General features: G+C 39.1%; 1 protein-coding gene across 6 annotated transcripts in view; it reads right to left on the bottom strand.

Annotated features, from left to right (window-relative positions):
- ICA1L (islet cell autoantigen 1 like) overlaps nt 1–18,590 on the bottom strand; it is a 78,829-nt gene that overhangs the window by 23,800 nt on the left and 36,439 nt on the right. For 5 of the 6 annotated variants that reach the window (XR_009055179.1, XM_057746574.1, XM_057746573.1 and 2 more), the window contains exons 5-9: nt 18,122–18,320; nt 15,411–15,536; nt 13,957–14,055; nt 12,549–12,634; nt 10,243–10,286 (exon numbers count right to left, since the gene is read on the bottom strand). Coding sequence is in view for 5 of the 6 variants with exons in the window: in XM_057746574.1 (XP_057602557.1) it covers nt 10,243–10,286; nt 12,549–12,634; nt 13,957–14,055; nt 15,411–15,536; nt 18,122–18,320 (554 nt within the window). In the remaining variant the exon portion in view is untranslated. Of the gene's footprint in view, nt 1–10,242; nt 10,287–12,548; nt 12,635–13,956; nt 14,056–15,410; nt 15,537–18,115; nt 18,321–18,590 lie in introns of those variants that run through there. The other variant, XM_057746577.1, reaches the window with a different exon arrangement.

Below are 18,590 nucleotides of genomic sequence, written 5' to 3'. Positions count from 1 at the left end.
CCATCACTGTAGCTATGCCAGCAGGTACAAAAACCTTGCACATTTGGTAAAGGACGGTTTGATAAGTTTAGAAAGAGGTCTGGCTTTAGAAAGGTCAAGATAATAGGAGAAACTGTGTCAGTGGGCATCCCTGGTGGTGCAGTGGTTAAGAACCCGCTACTAATGCAGGGGACAAGAGTTCGAGCCCTGGTCTGGAAAGATCCCACATGCCGCGAAGCAACTAAGCCCCTCTGTGCCACAACTGCTGAGTCTGTGCTCTAGAGCCTGCGAGCCACAACTACTGAGCTGATGCACCGCAACTACTGAAGCCCACGTGCCTAGCACCTGTGCTCCGCAACAAGAGAAGCCACTGCAATAAGAAGGTTGAGCTCCGCAATGAAGAGTAGTCCCCGCTCTCCGCAACGACAAAAAGCCCAAGTGCAGCAACAAAGACCCAATGCAGCCAATAAAAAAAATAAGTAAATAAATAAATAAAATTATTAAAAAAAAAAGAAACTGTGTTGGTAAAGATGCAGCAGACAAGTTCCCAGATCCCATTAAGAAAATCACTGATTTGAAAGGATATCTGCCTGAACAGGTTTTTAATACAGACAAAAGTGTCCTATTCTGGAAAAAAAAATGCCACAGGGGACATTGATTAGTAAGGAAGAGGAGCGAGCAGCAAGATTTAAGGCAGGAAGGGAGAGGCTCACTCTGTTTTGTGCAAATGCAGTCAGGTGTATGAACAGGACTGCCCTCATCTATAAAGCTGCTAACCCCCAAGCCTTGAAGGGAAAAGATAAACACCAGCTGCCAGTCTTTCAGTTGTACAACAAGGACTGGACCACGAAAACCCTTTTTCTGAATCGGTTTCATCGATGCTTTGTCCCTGAAGTCAGGAAGTTCCTTGCCAGTAAGAGACTGACTTTTAAAGTTCTTCTGAAATTGGACAACGTCCCTGGCTACCCAGAGGCCCTGAGTTCAACACCGAAGGCATCCGAGCAGTCTAGTGGTTACACGAGGCTACCATAAAGCAATCAATTGCTGCTTCCTTGCTATAGATGCATGAATCATTACACCTGTAAATAAATATGAATTTCTTTTTCACATAATCTTTTCATTTTTGATGTCTACTGTTAGTAATACATATAATATCTACAGTGTTTTATATTATGTAAGACAATATTGATGTAGGTACTGATAGATGATTCATCTTGTAAACAATGTAAATGCATGGTATCCATAAATACAGTGCAGTACTATAAAGGTATTTTTCTTACAATTTTCTTAACTTTCTCTTTTCTCTAGCTTACTTTATTGTAAGAATACAGTATATAATACATATAACATACAAAATATGTGTTAATTGATTGTCATTAGTGAAGCTTCCAGTTAACCGTAGGCTATTAGCTAAATTTTGGCAGAGTCAAAAGTTACATGTGGATTTGCAACTGCACGGGGGCTGGGGGTGGGGTGGGGGTGGGGAGGCAGTTGGTGCCCCTAACCCCTGCATTGTTCAAGGAGCAACTATATTTTGTTCTGCCTGTTCTCCACATCTCTAACACAACAGATATTCATTTTATGTTGAATGAATGAATAAGTCATTGGATATGGTGTACTTTTTTTCAAATCTGTGATAATTTATTACACTGCAATAGAAAACAAATACACTGAACAATACATTACTACTTGAGGTTATTCCTTGAGGATTATAATTTTTCAATTTAATAACACGTATAACAGTCCCCGTGCTGCCTCCTACTGGTTTATTTGCTATCAGACTCAGGATTTCCTGATGGAGGAGTGGAGCTGGTCATCTCTGTGTTCCCTGGACCTAGGACAGGCCCTGGACAGATGCTCTAAGATGAGGTAAGGGTGGCACTTGGCAAAAGTGTGAAGTTGATGCAATTTTTGTGCCAAACTTCCACATCCTATAATGAATGGTGTGGAGACCTGGAAACTAATAATAGCTAATGCGGCTATAGAGCTTGTTGAGTGTCTGGTGCTTTTCTCAGGGTTCTGTGTACGTTAGCCACAGCGATCCTCATAAAAACCCTACCAGGTGGTGCTGAAATCATCACATCCCCACCTCACAGATGAGGCACTAGTAAGGCAAGAAGTCGAGTAACTTGCTCAAGGCCACATGATTAATTAACAGCAGAGCCCACATTCAAACGGGACAGCCTAGCTCAAATCTGTGTTCCTAACAGGATATGGTGTATTCTTAATTCAAAGGCTGCTTTATTCTTCTAAGAGCTGTGCATAGCTGTGAGCAGCATCTCTTCATTTCTCATTTACAGCAGTGATTTCATATTAAGGGAAAGATTAAACACATGCTAAAAAACAGCATTTTTTATGTTTAAGGTTTAACATTAAAAAATCAAACATACAGACACTGAAGATGGCAGAGTAGAAGGACGTGAGCTCACTCCCTCTTGCAAGAGCACCGGAATTACAACTAACTGCTGAACAGCCATTGACAGAAAGACACTGGAACTCATCAAAAAAACCCACCCCACATCCAGAGACAAAGGAGAAGCCTCAATGAGACTGCAGGAGGGGCGCAATCGCGTTAAAAATCAAATTCCATAAATGCTGGGTGGGTGACTCACAAGCTGGAGAACAGTTATACCACAGAAGTCGTGAGGGTTCTGAGCCCCACATCAGGCTTCCTAACCTGGGGGTCCAGCAACGGGAGGAGGAATCTCCAGAGAATCAGACTCTGAAAGCCAGCGGGATTTGATTGCAGGACCTCCACAGGACTGGGGGAAACAGAGACTCCACTCTTGGAGGGCACACAAAAAGTGTGCTCACCAGGACCCGGGGGAAGGAGCAGTGACCCCATAGGAGACTGAACCAGATCTACCTGCTGGTGTTGGGGGGTTGCCTGCAGGGGTGGGGGGGCAGCTGTGGCTCACCAAGGAGACAGGGGCACTGGCAGCAGGGGTTCTGGGAAGTGTTCATTGGCGTGAGCCCTTCCAGAGTCCACCATTAGCTCCACCAAAGAGCCTGTAAGCTCCAGTGCTGTGTCGCCTCAGGCCAAACGACCACCAGGGTGGGAACACAGCCCCACCCATTGGGAGACAAGCAGATTAAAGTGTCACTGACTCCACCCACCAAATCAGATTAAACTTTTACTGAGCTCTGCCCAACCAGCCCAACCCACCATCAGTCCCTCCCATCAGGAAGCACCCACGAGCCTCCTAGACAGCTTCCTCCACAAGAGGGCAGACAGCAGAATCAAGCAGTATCAGCAGTATTTCATCTTGTGGAACTGAAAACCACAGCCACAAAAAGACAGAGAAAATGAAAAGGCAAACGACTTTGTACCAGATGAAGGGACAAGATAAAAGACCAGAAAAACAACTAAATGAAGAGGAGATAGGCACTATTCCGGAAAAAGAATTCAGAATAATGATGGTGAAGATGATCCAGGACTTTGAAAAAAGATTGGATGCAAAGATCGAAAAGTTGCAAGAAAAGTTTACCAAAGACCTAGAAGAATTAAAGAGCAAACAAACAGAGATATGCAACACAATAACTGAAATGAAAAATACACTAGAAGGAACCAATAGCAGACTAACTGAGGCAGAAGGATGAATAAGTGACCTGGAAGACAGAATGGTGATAATCACTGATGCGGAAAAGAATAAAGAATAAAGAATGAAAAGAAATGAAGACAGCCTAAGAGACCTCTGGGACAATGTTAAACGCACCAACATTCGCATTATAGGGGTCCCAGAAGGAGAAGAGAGAGAGAAAGGACCTGAGAAAATACTGGAAGAGATTATAGTTAAAAACTTCCCTAACATGGGAAAGGAAATAGCTCCCTAAGTGCAGGAAGCACAGAGAGTCCCAGGCAGGATAAACCCAAGAAGAAACACGCCAAGACATATAGTAGTCAAACTGACAAAAAATGAAACATACAGGACTTCCTAGGTGGCGCAGTGGGTAAGAATCTGTCTGCCAATGCAGGGGACACAGGTTTGATCCCTGTCCCAGGAAGATTCCACATGCCACGGAACAACTAAGCCAGTGCACCACAACTATTGATCCTGCACACTAGAGCCCGTGAGCCACAACTATTGAGCCTGTGTGCTGCAACTACTGAAGCCTAGAGCCCATGCTTTGCAACAAGAGAAGCCACCACGAGGAGCCTGCACACCACAATGAAGAGTAGCCCCCACTCACTGCAACTAAAGAAAGCCCGTGTGCAACATCGAAGACCAAATAAATAAATAAATAAATAGATAGATAAAAGAAAGAATCTTTAAAAAAAAAAATCAAACACAAACAAAACCCCATAGGCAAACATTTAAAAAAAAATTATCTCTAAGTTTTGAGTGCATACTGAGACAAATTATGCCCTAATTCTATAATGGGAGCCAGTTTCTTAGAGTCTGTTTCCCACATAATCCTAATCTGCAACCCAGTATAGAGACCAAAAAAAAAAAAAAAAGTTGACTATATTCCCTGTGTTGCATAATATATACCTGTACCTTATTTTATACACAGTAGTTTGTACCTCTTAATCCCTTAGCCCTATTTTTCCCCTCCCCTCTTTCTTCTCCCCACTGGTAACTACCAGTTGGTTCTCTATGGCTGTGAGCCTGGGGTTTTTTTGTTATGTTCACTAGTTTGTTGTACTTTTTAGATTCCACATGTAAGTGACATCATACAGTATGTCTTTCTCTGTCTTATTTCACTTAGCATAATACCCTCTAAGTCCATCCATGTCGCTGCAAATGGCAAAATTTCATTCTTTTTTATGACTGAGTAGTATTCCATTGTATATATACACCACATATTCTTCATCCATTCATCTACTGATGGACATTTAGGTTGCTCCCACATCTTGGCAACTGTAAGTAATGCTGCTATGAACATTTGGAAGCATGTATCTTTTTTTTTAATACATCTTTATTGGAGTATAATTGCTTTACAATGTTGTGTTGGTTTTCTGCTGTACAACAAAGTGAATCAACTATATGTATACATATATCCCCATATCACCTCCCTCTTAAGCCTCCCTCCCACCCTCCCTATCTCACCTCTCTAGGTCCTTACAAAGCACCGAGCTGATCTCCCTGTGTTACGCAACAGCTTCCCACTAGCCATTTATTTTACATTTGGTAATATATATATGTCAGTGCTACTCTCTCACTACGTCCCAGCCTCCCCTCCACCCACAATGAAGAGTAGCTCCCACTCTTCACAAGTAGAGAAGGCCTGTGCCCAGCAACGAAGACCCAACACAGCCAAAAATAAAATAAATAAATAATAAAATAAATCTTAAAAAATAAAATAAAATGAAATAAGCTATAAGGATATATTGCATAACAGGAAATATAGCCAATATTTTATAACACCTATAAATGGAGCATAACCTTAAAAATTGTGAATCACTATGTTGTACGTCTGCAACATATAATATTGTATATAAACTATACTTCAATAAAAAGGGATATAACTACTGATACAGCAGGCTTTAAAAGACAGAGTAATACCACAGATGGTGAAACTACAACAATATATATTTCATTTATAACTGTTTAAAAAAATGTTCTCTACTTAGGTACAGGATTACGCATGCACAATTAGCTAACTTTTGGAACCTAAGTTTGAATGTATGTTAGATATACAAGCTCATGATTACTATAGCTTCTCAAATAGTTTCTTTTATCAATATGGTCTGTATTTATATATATACTTAAAAATACCTATCACATTTATTGGACACCTACTGTGTGCTATATAGTTTATAAATATATCTAGCCCTTATGTCCTGCAAGGTAGGAGTGTATAACTCATTTTTCACGTAAGAAAAATGAAAGAGGCATACACAACTTGTTTTTAAAAAAGCCAGCATTCCAGACTATTAGCAAGACGAAAAGACAACCCTGAAAATGGGAGAAAATATTTGCAAATGAATCAACAGACAAAGGATTAATCTCCAAAATATATAAACAGTTCATCTAGCTCAATATCAAAAAAACAAACAACCCAAGCAAAAAATGGGCAGAAGACCTAAATAGGCATTTCTCCAAAGAAGACATATGGATGGCCAAGAGGCACATGAAAAGCTGCTCAACATCACTCATTATTAGAGAAATGCAAATCAAAACAACAATGAGGTATCACCTCACACCGGTTAGAATGGACATCATCAGAAAATCTACAAACAGTAAATGCTGGAGAGGGTGTGAAGAAGGGAACACTCTTGCACTGTTGGTGGGAATGTAAATTGATACAGCCACTGTGGAGAACAGTATGCAGGTTCCTTGCAAAACTAAAAATAGAACTACCATATGACCCAGCAATCCCACTGCTGGGCATATACCCAGAGAACATCATAGTGCAAAAACACACATGCACTCCAATGTTCATTGCAGCACTATTTACAATAGCCAGCACATGGAAGCAACCTAAATGTCCATCAACAGATGAATGGATAAAAAAGATGTGGTACATATATACAATGGAATATTACTCAGCTGTAAAAAGCAATGAAACTGGGACATTTGCAGAGACATGGATGGACCTAGAAGCTATCATCCAGAGTGAAGTGAGTCAGAAAGAGAAAAACAAATATCATATATTAACACACATATGCGGAATATAGAAAAATGGTACAGATCAACTGGTTTGCAAGGCAGAAATAGAGACACAGATGTAAAGAACAAACATATGGACACCAAGTGGGGAAAGCAGGGAGGGTTGCGGGGGGAATGAATTGGGAGATTGGGATACCTAACTGTACACTCTAAATATATGCAGTTTATTGCATGTTAACTGTATCTCAATAAAAGTTCTTAAAAAAAATGCACATTAAAAAAAAAAGCCAGCATTCCAGTTTATTGTATCTCAATTGTATCTCAATAAAAGTTCTTAAAGAAAAAAAAAAAAAGTCAGCATTCAAACCCAGATTTTTCTGGCTCCAAAGCTATAGTAATTCATATATATGTTGACTGTACATATATTTATTAAAAAATAAGAACACATTTAATATGAGGGTAATTTTCAAACAATCATACAACTCTGTGAAATGAACATCTACACTAAAAGCACCTATCTTAGAGAAGACCAGAATTCCCTAAAGAAGATAATCAGACCCTCTAATTAGGTACTGCTCAAAAGCTAACTCATTGCTGAGCATAGCCTCCAGTTCTGCCTGCCCAGGAAGCCTGGACTGAGACCCTGGGCAGTTGCAGGGAAGCAAGTCAGCAGCCCCACCCACCAGGGGAGCATGGCCCTGGCCCACCTGACCAGGATGCCCTAAAAGTGACTGTGGGGAACCTCCAAGTCCAGCTTACAGTACTGCCCAGCAGCACACCCCAGCCTATAGCCCTGCCTGGCAGCAGAGCCCAGACTATATCCACGCCCAATTGCTGGGCACATCCTGAAGTCTCACTTTGGCAGGAAGCCCAGTTAATGATGCCACCCAATTGTGAGGTACAGTATGAGGCCCCACCCAACTGGGAAGTCTAGCCAGCAACCTTGCCCAAAGGCAAAGCACAGCCATAGTCCTGTTCAATCATGAAATCCAGCCTATGGCTCTGCCTGATCACAGAGTACAGGCTGAGGCTACATCAGATCATGAAGCCCTGCTGTGCCCCCCTCTGAATGCAGAGGCCAGGCAGCAGCACCATCTGGTGATGGAGCACAGCCAGTGACCCTGCCTGACAAGAGGTGACTGTAGAGCCCCAGCATCACCTAGTAACACTGCCTGACCTTAGAGCACAGCACCACCTGACCACATAGCCCAGCCAGCAGCGCTGCTTGAACACAGAGCCCAGCAAGTGGCCTGCCCCCTCCGCCACCTCAGAGCATGGGCAGCAACTTCACCCAACCAGAGACTGCAACACATTATAGTTAAATTGCCTAAAGTCAATGACAGAATTTTGAAAGCAGCAAGAGAAAAGCAACTTATCACATTCAAGGGAAACCCTATAAAACCACAAGCAGATTTCTCAGGAGAAACTTTGCAGGCCAGGAGAGAGTGGGATTATATATCCAAAACATTGAAGGAAAAAAAATGTCAATGAAGAATACTATATCCAGCAAAGCTGTCTTTCAGAACTGAAGAACTGATAAAGACTTTCTCAAGCAAACAAAAGCTGAGAAAGTTCATTACTACTAGAGCTGCCTTACAAGAAATGCTAAAAGGGCACTCTACAAGCTTAAATAAAAGGATGCAAATCAACCTTGTAAAAATGCATGAATGTGTACAACTCATCAGTAAAGGTATATATACAAAGTCAGACTCTGTAATATTGTAAATAGTGATGCATAAATCACTTTCAATTCTAGCTTAAAAGTTAAAAAACAAACATTAAAAATAACTATAGCTATAATAATTTGTTATTGGATACACAATGTAAAAAAGATGTAAAATGTAACATCAATATCCTAAAATGTGAGGGGAGGAGAAGGAAAACTATAGAGTTTCTGTATGCTATCAAATTGAATTGTTATCAGCCTAAAATAATGTTATAAATATAAGACATTTTATTGTAAGCCTCATGGTGATCACCAAAAAAACCTGTAATAAGTACACAAAAAGTTAAGATAAAGGAATCAAATACCACCACAAAATGTCATCAAGTCACAAAAGAAGACAGCAAGAGAGGAATAAGGGAACAAAGGAATTACAAAAGTCAGAAAACAATGAGCTAAATGGCATTAGTAAATCCTTACCTTTCAATAATTAAATATAAATGGATTAAATTCTTGAGTCAAAAGATGTGGAGTGGCTGAATGGATAAATAAGATCCAGTGATACAAGAGACTCACATTAGCTTTGAGGATACATCCACAAAGACTGAAAGTGAAGGGACAGAAAAACACCTCCCATGCAAATGGTAACCAAAAGAGAGCATGGGTAGCTATACTTACTGGATATTCACATGCAAAATAATGAAATTAAATCTTTATCTTACCCCACTCACAAAAATTAACTCAAAATGGATTAAAGACTTAAATGTAAATAATATGAAATTGTAAAACTCCTAGAATAAAAAACAGAGAAAAAACTCCTTGACATTTGTATTGGCAATGATTTTGGGGATATGACACCAAAAGCTCAAGAAATAAAAACAAAAATAAACAAGTGGGACTACATCAAACAACATCTTCTGGGGGAAAAAAAAAGATCAAGAAAATGAAAACTCAATCTACAGAATAGGTAAAATATTTGTACACAATAGATCTGATAAGGGGTTCATATCCAAAATATATATTGAACTCATACATCTCAATATTAAAAAAACCAACAATAATAATCTGATTTTTAAAATGGGCAAAGTAGACATTTTTTCAACCAAAGACATACAAACGGCCAATAGGCACATGAAAAGGTGCTCAACAGTACTAATGAAATCAAATACAAATCAAAACCACAATGAAGTATCACTTCACGCCTGTTAGAATGTCTATTATAAAAAAGACAGGAGATAAATGCTGGTGGGAATGTGGAGAAAAAGGAAGCCTTGTGTACTCTTGGTGGGAATGTAAATTGATATAGCCATTATGGAAAACAATATGGAGGTTCCTCAAAAAATTAAAAATAGAACTACTATATGATCCAGCAATTCCACTTCAGGGTATGTATACAAAGGAAATGAAATCACAGTCTCAAAGTGGTATCTGAACCCCCACGTTCATTGCTGCACTGTTTACAATAACTGAGAGGGCATTATGTTAAGTGAAATAAGTCAGAGGGAGAGACAAACACTATTTGATCTCACTTAAATGTGAGATCTAAAAAAGCCAAACTCAGAAACAGAGAGTGGGATTGGTGGTTGCTAGGGCCTGGGGGCTGGGGGAAATTGGGAGATTGGTCAAAAGGTACAACCTTTCAGCTATAAGATGAATAAGTTCTGGGGATCTAACATATAGCATGGTAACTATAGTTAACAACAATTGCTAAGAGAGTCAATCTTACATGTTCTTACCCCCAAAATAAATATGGTAACTACATGAGGTGATAGATGTGCTAACTGATCTTATGGTGAAAATCATTCTGCAATACATACATATACCAATTCATCACATTGTGCACCCTAAACTTACAGTGTTACATGTCAGTTACACCTCAATAAAGCGGCGGAAAAAGTGAACTCAAAAGTGTTTGTACAGAAGAGACATAAAGTGACTAAACATTTTTTAATTTAATGAATATTAACACAGTCACCAAAGGCTGTAACAAACTGTTTTGACATTTAAATGTGATCATTTCACATTTTAATGAATTTGCCATCTTACCTGGTTCACTTCCCAAGCTCACTTCCTCATCTGACAAAACTAACCTAGAAACAATAAGATGCGAAGTGTTTGGTTAAAATGTACTTGGGACTCATACTCTACAAACAGTTTCATGTGGCTTAAAAATCTGTTTTAACTGAGGAAACATACAAAGTAGTCTGGTAGATCTCCTAACATCTGTCTGAGACAAATCTTCTCTAGAGCTATACAGACTGTAAAAATAATCCTTCACCTCTTATTCTTTCAATGTATATTTTACTGAGTATTGATGAAGCACCAGGCACTGTGTTCAGCATGGTAAGCACTGTGCTAAATACTATACCACAGAGAACAACTGTCAACAAAGCCATCAAGTATGAAGTTCAGTTTTCAAGCATTAAAAGATTTTGCTCAAGAATACTTGGGAACCAGAGGGAATGAAGGACTGCAGAAAACATGGAGTACTCTATTTTGAACAACAAAGTGATGTTTAAAAAATAAGGCACATTTGCCTAAAACATTCTCAACCAATACTAATTTTGGGAATTCATATCATCCCTCTGGAATAATAATAAAAAATGAGATAAAGAAATTGAACCAGATTTAGTTATTATTCGTGGGATATAACCTCACAACTCTAGTAATGGAGGGTTTTTTAAAATAAATCTTTAAAGACACTTAAAAAGCAAAACAGTATTTATTTGCAAATACTACAAAAATAAGCCTACAGAGCAAACAGATACTTTTACTTGGGATGAAATTTCCAATGACAGAAGACACAGCTGGTGTTTTAAACACTTTGAATGGAAAAGAAGGTGAAGTGCTTTGGAATCTGTCAGTTAACTCAAAAGGTAGTTTTCATAATGCTGACGATGCATGAGAAGATTCTGAATAAAATTTCATAAAATGTGACAATGGAAATACTTACCAAATTAATATACTTAATGTACAATTTTAAATATCAATGTATAACTAAGTTAATACATTTAATTCATGTCTATACATCTGATTGTTTAATCTACATCCTGAAACATTTATATATCCAAGTTAGTAAAAAATTTGTATTTCCCACTAGAGAAAAGGGTGAAATGCTTATATTTCACATCACCTTCCACTCAACAATATATCGTTGTCACTGTTTGGGCCTATTTCTGGGTTTGTTATTATACTCAGTGCAATCTGGTTAAAATGACAAGTGGCAGTTCTGAAAGGAAAACAATGGGAAGATGTAATTAAAGGGAAGGAGGCAACATGAAGGGTGTGCACAGCAAGAGCGTCCATTTTCAGGTAACCAATTCCAGTCCCATCCGTGTTGTTTTGGAGACAGATTTCTATTTTCTTTTTAAATAAATAAATAAATAAATTTATTCGCTGCATCAGGTCTTCCTTGCTGCGCGCGGGCTTTCTCTAGTTGTGGAGAGCAGGGGTTACTCTTCGTTGCTGTGCATGGGCCACTCATTGCTGTGGCTTCTCTTGTTGCTGAGCACAGGCTCCAGGCGGGCGGGCTTAAGCAGTTATGGCATGTGGGCTCAGTAGTTGTGGCTCACGGGCTCTAGAGCACAGGCTCAGTAGTTGTGACGCACAGGCTTAGTAGCTCCACGGCATGTGGGATCTTCTTAGATCAGGGCTCGAACCCGTGTCCCCTGCACTGCACCACCAGGGAAGCCCTTGAGATAGATTTTCAATAGCATCTGTCTCATATCTGCTGACACCTGTCCCTTTCTTTTTCAAGCTGCCCCTTCTGGGATTCACTAGGTAGAGGCTCTTGATAAAAGTCTCAGCCTCCCACAATATAGAATTTGTATTTATCACCCAAATTGTTCTGTATTCCTATCATCAACTTTGCCTGCCATGTTAAAAATTGGGGGTGGGGGGGGGCTTCCCCTGGTGGCACAGTGGTTAAGAAGCCACCTGCCAGTGCAGCCGAGAAGATCCCACATGCCACGGAGCAACTAAGCCCATGCACCACAACTATTGAGCCTGCACTCTAGAGCCTATGAGCCACAACTACTGAGCCCGTGTGCCTAGAGCCCACGCTCCACAAGAGAAGCCACTATAATGAGAGGCCCACACACAGCAACTAGAGAAAGCCTGTGTGCAGCAAGAAAGACCCAATGCAGCCAATAAATAAATAAATAGATAAATAAATAAATGTATTTTAAAAATGGGGGGGAGGGTAGGTTTCAAAACAAATGTTTAAGGTTAATTGGAAAAATTACATAGAAATAAGTATTTGGTAAAACAGAGAAAACACAACTGTTTTCAAATACATGACAGAATGGTAACCAGGACTTCCATAACACGATCTATAATTTTTGTCTGCTTACTTATTGAGGTTTTCAGGGAGAGAACTGTGTTTTGTTGGTTCTTCCTTGTGGTCTTCATTAAGCTTGACTGGAGTGTCTTGTAGTTGCTAAGGATAAGAAATTCAATGTTAAGCAGATGGAAAGAATATGTTTCTCTCTTTGTGCAAACAAAAATGAGAATAAAAATTCTAAAGAACGGTATAAAGTAGGAAGAGTTCTGAAGTAGAGAGCGTGAGATATGGGAGATAGACAGTGATGTCATTTGACCTGAGCCCTGCATCCTCTATACCCTGGCTGCCTGTGGCCACGACATACACCGTGGGCCAGCCACAGGGCTCACCACTCTGCGATGTGCCAAAGAAGACTTACACTGAATCACGAGTTGGTACTGCAATGCTCTAAATACAACTAAAGATTTTCAACTTCAAGTCTGAAAAGAAACTGAATATTAAATTTGCCTAAATACACAGTATGCTATCCAACAAAGCACTAACATAGAAAAATGTAAAAAACAAAACACACACACAACAACAACAAAATGAATTTGAGGGTATCTATTAGACCAGAAAATGCTATGTCAGAACCTAACTTAAAAATCCATGCCAAGACATATATATGCTACCAACTGTAAAGTAGATAGCCAGTGGGAAGTTGTTGTATAACAAAGGGAGTCCAACTCGAGGATGGAAGATGCCTTAGAGGACTGGGAGGGTGGGGGGGAGTCGAGGGAGGGAGGGAATACGGGGATATGTGTATAAAAACAGATGATTGAACTTGGTGTACCCCCCAAAAATAATAAATAAAATTAAAAAAAAAATCCATGCCAAGCCCCAGTAATATACAGTTGCAGAATATGAAACCATCACAGATATCACATCCAACTTAGGCAAACAACATTTTCAAGCTCTACTGAAAATAAAGCAGAATGATAAGTTTAAAGGTACTGACACCTAGCCTGCCAGAACTGAAGAAATGAGTAACACAGTGCATCTCTGTGGGAAGACCCATGTGCACAGAAGGCTGACAGGAAGAGTACATTTTACTTGTAGGTGTTACAGAAAGAGCTGACCTACTACAGTAGTCTCTTGAGTGGCAACCACACATACATAATGACCAAAACTGGCATAATTTTTGTATCATGAACCACATCTATGACATGAGCGTAAAAGTATAGCAAGGAGACTTTAACTCCTAAAATTGTCAGGTGGGTAATGTGGTTATTTTTGAAAACACATGTTTTCCATGTATTTGTTTAGTGCTGCTGGTAGAATCCAGAATTGGGGCACTTCAGAAAAATGGCTGAAAGTGCAGAGAAATATTTTCCAGTATTTTGTAAATTTGAAATAAGGCTTAGCAAAAAGCAGTTTCAAAGTTATTATCCAAAATGAAGTGTAATATATGTAAGAAAAGACCACTGAAAGAAATGTACCTTGAGAGCTACAAAATCATACGGATGAAAGCCAGTACAGGTCCCTTGGATTTGGGACATCATTCGAGCTGTTTTCTCCCAGAATCCAAGCAGTGTTCTCTGCAGAAAAAGAAAAGGTGACACTATAGTTCTGCTTCCTCTACTCTTTCTTCAGTGCTATTTTACCTCACTATAGTAGATGAATAGTTGTCAAATAAGAAGTAGGAACTGAAATCATTTTCCAAGTTTGGGGAAACAGAAAGCACTGTAAAGAGTAATTCTGCATAAGAACTGGCATTGTATCTGCATGTACGTGTGCCCATCTGTATACAGAATTGAAATGTACACTAGAGCCAGCCAGAGAGTAATTGCAGCCAAGAGAATGAAACTGGCAGAGTAGAACACTTTCTGAGGAATCCAAAAAAAAAAAAAAGCTAAAGGCACCAAAATATCATATATGCATTAGAGGTATACATGTAAATCTTTATGTTGGTAAGCATATAATATAAACCTTTATTAATTGGAGTAAAATAATTTGTACCACTAAATTTGGACTTTCATTTAGGTTCAAGAAAGACTTGTCCAAAAAGTGTGTTATCAAGCTAACCCAAGTAATCCTCCTGCGGTGGTAGCGCAGAGTCATAACCACTGGACCACTAGCGAAATCCTGTCACATACTTTTACTTTCAAGTGCATCCTCTCTTGATTCTTGAATTCCACAGTACTGAACTGAATTAGGTAGAGTCCCTGAAAGTGGCAGTGACTATCCATTTCCTTTAGTTTATTTTTCTTTTCTTATATAAAAAATTTATTCTCCTATTTTGCCATTTACAAATACCTGATAAAATCAGTAACTGCTACCTATTAATATCTAACTTACTCTTTGTATGCTATTTATGTATGATTTGGAGTAAACACAAATGAGACTTCTGAGATTAAAGTGGTGTGGAATGGTAATTTGGCAGAATGCAAAGAACACAACACTTCAGAAAACTTAAGTTTTTAAGCCCAACATTGCCATTTACTTTAATTCTCATTTAATTCTCACTTTCCTCATCCATAAAATGATAGAAAAGTGTTAAACTTTCGGGCCACAGCACATTTGCTTCAAGTGAAATTGTATGTAGAACTATTCAAAGTGGAGTGTTACTGAATGAACCAGGGCTAACAGGCCTTCAGTCCTGCCTCCTCTCAACATACGCCTCCTCAACTCTAGACAGTCCCTAAAGTGTCTGTCTGTCTGTCCTAGGACAGCAAGGGGAATAACGTGAAGCTACGGGAGTAGGCAACCCCTAAGGTCTTTCCCACTCTAGCAGTCTATGATTCTGAATGTCATAATCTCAGTAAGTCAGTTTTAGCAAAGTCAAAGGAATCTGATCAATTACACATTTCTTTGCACCCTTTAGACAACTTTTAAAAAGGAATCTCACCACTCATCTTTACTGCAAAGACATGCTGACCATGGAGGTGGGTACCTGGTAGGTAGCGAGTGAATGAGACAACATATTGCAGCGACTAGCTCCAAGTAAATCCACTTTCTGACAAACATCCATCTTTAACTTGTCAAAAGAAGCTTTGCTATTTCTTACTTGGATCTGTACCTGCAACCACAGAAATGTTAATTATTATTACTTATAATACAGAAATAAATATACCACACAGGTTCATGATACATGTTTTCAGACACATGAAATTGTAATAAAGAAGACTAATTCCCTTTCCCTGTATTATTATTTCATGATAAATGGAAATTTATTTTTTGTAATTGTAGGAGATTTTTTCCAGCAGATATCCTTATGCTGAGAAACTATGTGATGAAAGAAAGTACATAGTTAAGAAGAAAAAAAAAAGATTCCAAATAAAAAGAAACATCCAAAACTACTGATGGGTAATATTTAGCTAAGAAAGAGTAGAAGAATAAATGGAAAGGGGACATACTTAAAGTGTTGAGAAGCATTAATGATAGCTCTGAATCATACAGGTATATTTATAAACTTAATACATGCTTATTATATTTCTTACACATAAGATGAGTCATTTATCACCAAGTCGTGTGAATACTCAACTTTAAATGTACTCATTCATCCATTCAACACATATTTATAAGGTGTCTATTATGTGCCAGGCACTGTTCCAGGCACTGGGATACTGTGGTGAACAATGTTCTTCCTCACCATCCCTGAGTGAGGAGGCATAGGAAAGAAAGAAAATAAATATATAACAATCTCAAGTCACAAAGATAACATATAAATGCAACAGAAATGGGTGACAACTCTCGATTAGACGGTCAGTCAGTAGGTACTGGTCAGGGAAGCCCTTGGTGAGCTCATGCATGATGTCTGAACCGGGACAGGAAGATGATGAGTAGGCCATGCTGACCCTGAGGAGAGCCTTCTAGACCCAGGGAGAAGGAAGGACAAAAGTCCTGAGTGTGGGAGGTGTTTGCAGAACAGGAAGGAATAGGGTAGAGTCAATTCCTTCCTCAAGCATAGAAAGGGCTGGAGCATAGAAAGTACTGTACAAGGTGTGGCTGCAGAGGGACCAGGGATCAGACTGTGCAGGGCTATTTGGGTCTAGATAAGTGGTAGGAACTGTAGTCTTTTTTTTTTTTTAATTGAGGTGAAATTCACATAACATACACTTAACCATTCTAAAACTGTACAATTCAGTGACATTACTGCATTCACGATGTTGTGCAACCACTCCCTTGGATTATATTCTAATTGTCAAGGATTACAAGGGGACAGAGTAACAGGCTGCCTGAGGCCATGTGTCCGTCTGCCTACTGCCCAGGTCCGTTGAAGTAATCAATGAAGCAAAGAACTTGTAACAGCCAGTATAAAGACTCCATCACTACTAAACATAAATACAGATTTTTATTATAGGCACTTTAAATATTTATAAAATGAAGCAGTGAATTTTACTAGTCGTGTACGGTAAATTCAGGGAATACACTTTATAATAAGGAGTTTCTTAGAAACAAATGACAATGAAAACACAACGATCCAAAACCTATGGGATGCAGCAAAGGCAGTTCTAAGAGGGAAGTTTATAGCAATACAATCCTACCTCAAGAAACAAAAAAAGTCCCAAATAAACAATCTAAACTTACACCTAAAGAAACTAGAGAAAGAAGAGCAAACAAAACCCAAAGTTAGTAGACAAACTGGGACATTTGTAGAGACATGGATGGACCTAGAGACTGTCATCCAGAGTGAAGTGAGTCAGAAAAACAAATATCGTATATTAACACATATATGTGGACTATAGAAAAATGGTACAAATCAACCAGTTTGCAATGCAGAAATAGAGACACAGATGTAGAGAACAAACATATGGACAGCAAGTGGGGAAAGCGGGAAGGGTTGGGGGAGAATGAATTGGGAGATTGGGATACCAAATTGTACGCTCTAAATACATGCAGTTTATTGTAAAAAATAAAAAACAAAAAATTGAAAAAAAAAAGTTTGTGGTTAAACTATGTTTTGTGGCAGAATGAAAAACTTGATAAACTTCACTTATAATTAATAATCATTTTACATAAATTTTTAGCTAAGTTTTTTTCCTGACTAATGAACTGTTTTCCTCCTACAAACAACTCTTAAAAGTTCAGGTAAGCAACATTTAAAAGGTAGTTAGGGGGCTTCCCTGGTGGTACAGTGGTTAAGAATCCGCATGCACAGGAGACACAGGTTCAAGCCCTGGTCCGGGAAGATCCCACATGCCGAGGAGCAACTAAGCCCATGCACCACAACTACTGAGCCTGCGCTATAGAGCCCACGAGCCACAACTATTGAGCCCATGTGCCACAACTACTGAAGCCCACGCACCTAGAGCCCGGGCTCTGCAACAAGAGAAACTACCGCACTGAGAAGCCCGAGCGCCACAACGAACAGTAGCCCCGCTCTCTGCAACTAGAGAAAGCCCATGTGCAGCAATGAAGACCCAATGCAGCCAATAAATAAATAAATTTAAAAAATAAAAACAAAAAAAGGTAGTTAGATCTATTATGCCACTAAAAGAATAAAAAAAAAAGTGTGACAAACTTTTGTACTTCAACTGAAGATTTTCAAGCAACCAAGAATTTATAACACATTTTCCAAAAATAGTCAGACGTTTTATGCACTTGATTAAATTATTCTGTAGAGGCTCAAGAAAACAACAACAAAAGGGTGTATTTTCATACTTTTCTGAACTTTTCCATTTGTTTTAAGGTGTCTGGGTCCAGTTCCTGGGATATGTCTTTCATCCACAGCAGAGCTCCTCTGTATTCTGTGCGTGCCTGCTCCATCCGATTTATTGTCATCAAGGTGTCAGACACTGCCCTTTGACTGAACGTTGCTACTTCTTGCTTAAGACGAGACAGGGGAGTATACAGGGCCAATCTATTGGCAGAGAGGTAAAAATCAGAGGGATGTACAACCCATACGCAAAAAAAACGACAACCATAAAGTGTAACTTGCTATCAAGATGAGTCCATAAATAGGAAACTATTAAGATGCCTAAGAAAACTAGAAAGCAAATAAGGATCATACAGCTAACTCTGAACTGTTAATAAAGATGTGTTTATATCTCTCCCTTTTCTTATTTTAGGAAATATTAATATATCATTTTTGCAATATTTTAGATGTTTATCCATGTATAAATAGCCTGCC

Source organism: Hippopotamus amphibius, chromosome 8 (genome assembly GCF_030028045.1).
Source record: "Hippopotamus amphibius kiboko isolate mHipAmp2 chromosome 8, mHipAmp2.hap2, whole genome shotgun sequence".
In the NCBI taxonomy this organism is placed as follows: Eukaryota; Metazoa; Chordata; class Mammalia; order Artiodactyla; family Hippopotamidae; genus Hippopotamus; species Hippopotamus amphibius.
Note: the sequence above shows the minus strand (reverse complement) of the source record. Positions and strands in the feature narration are given on the sequence as shown.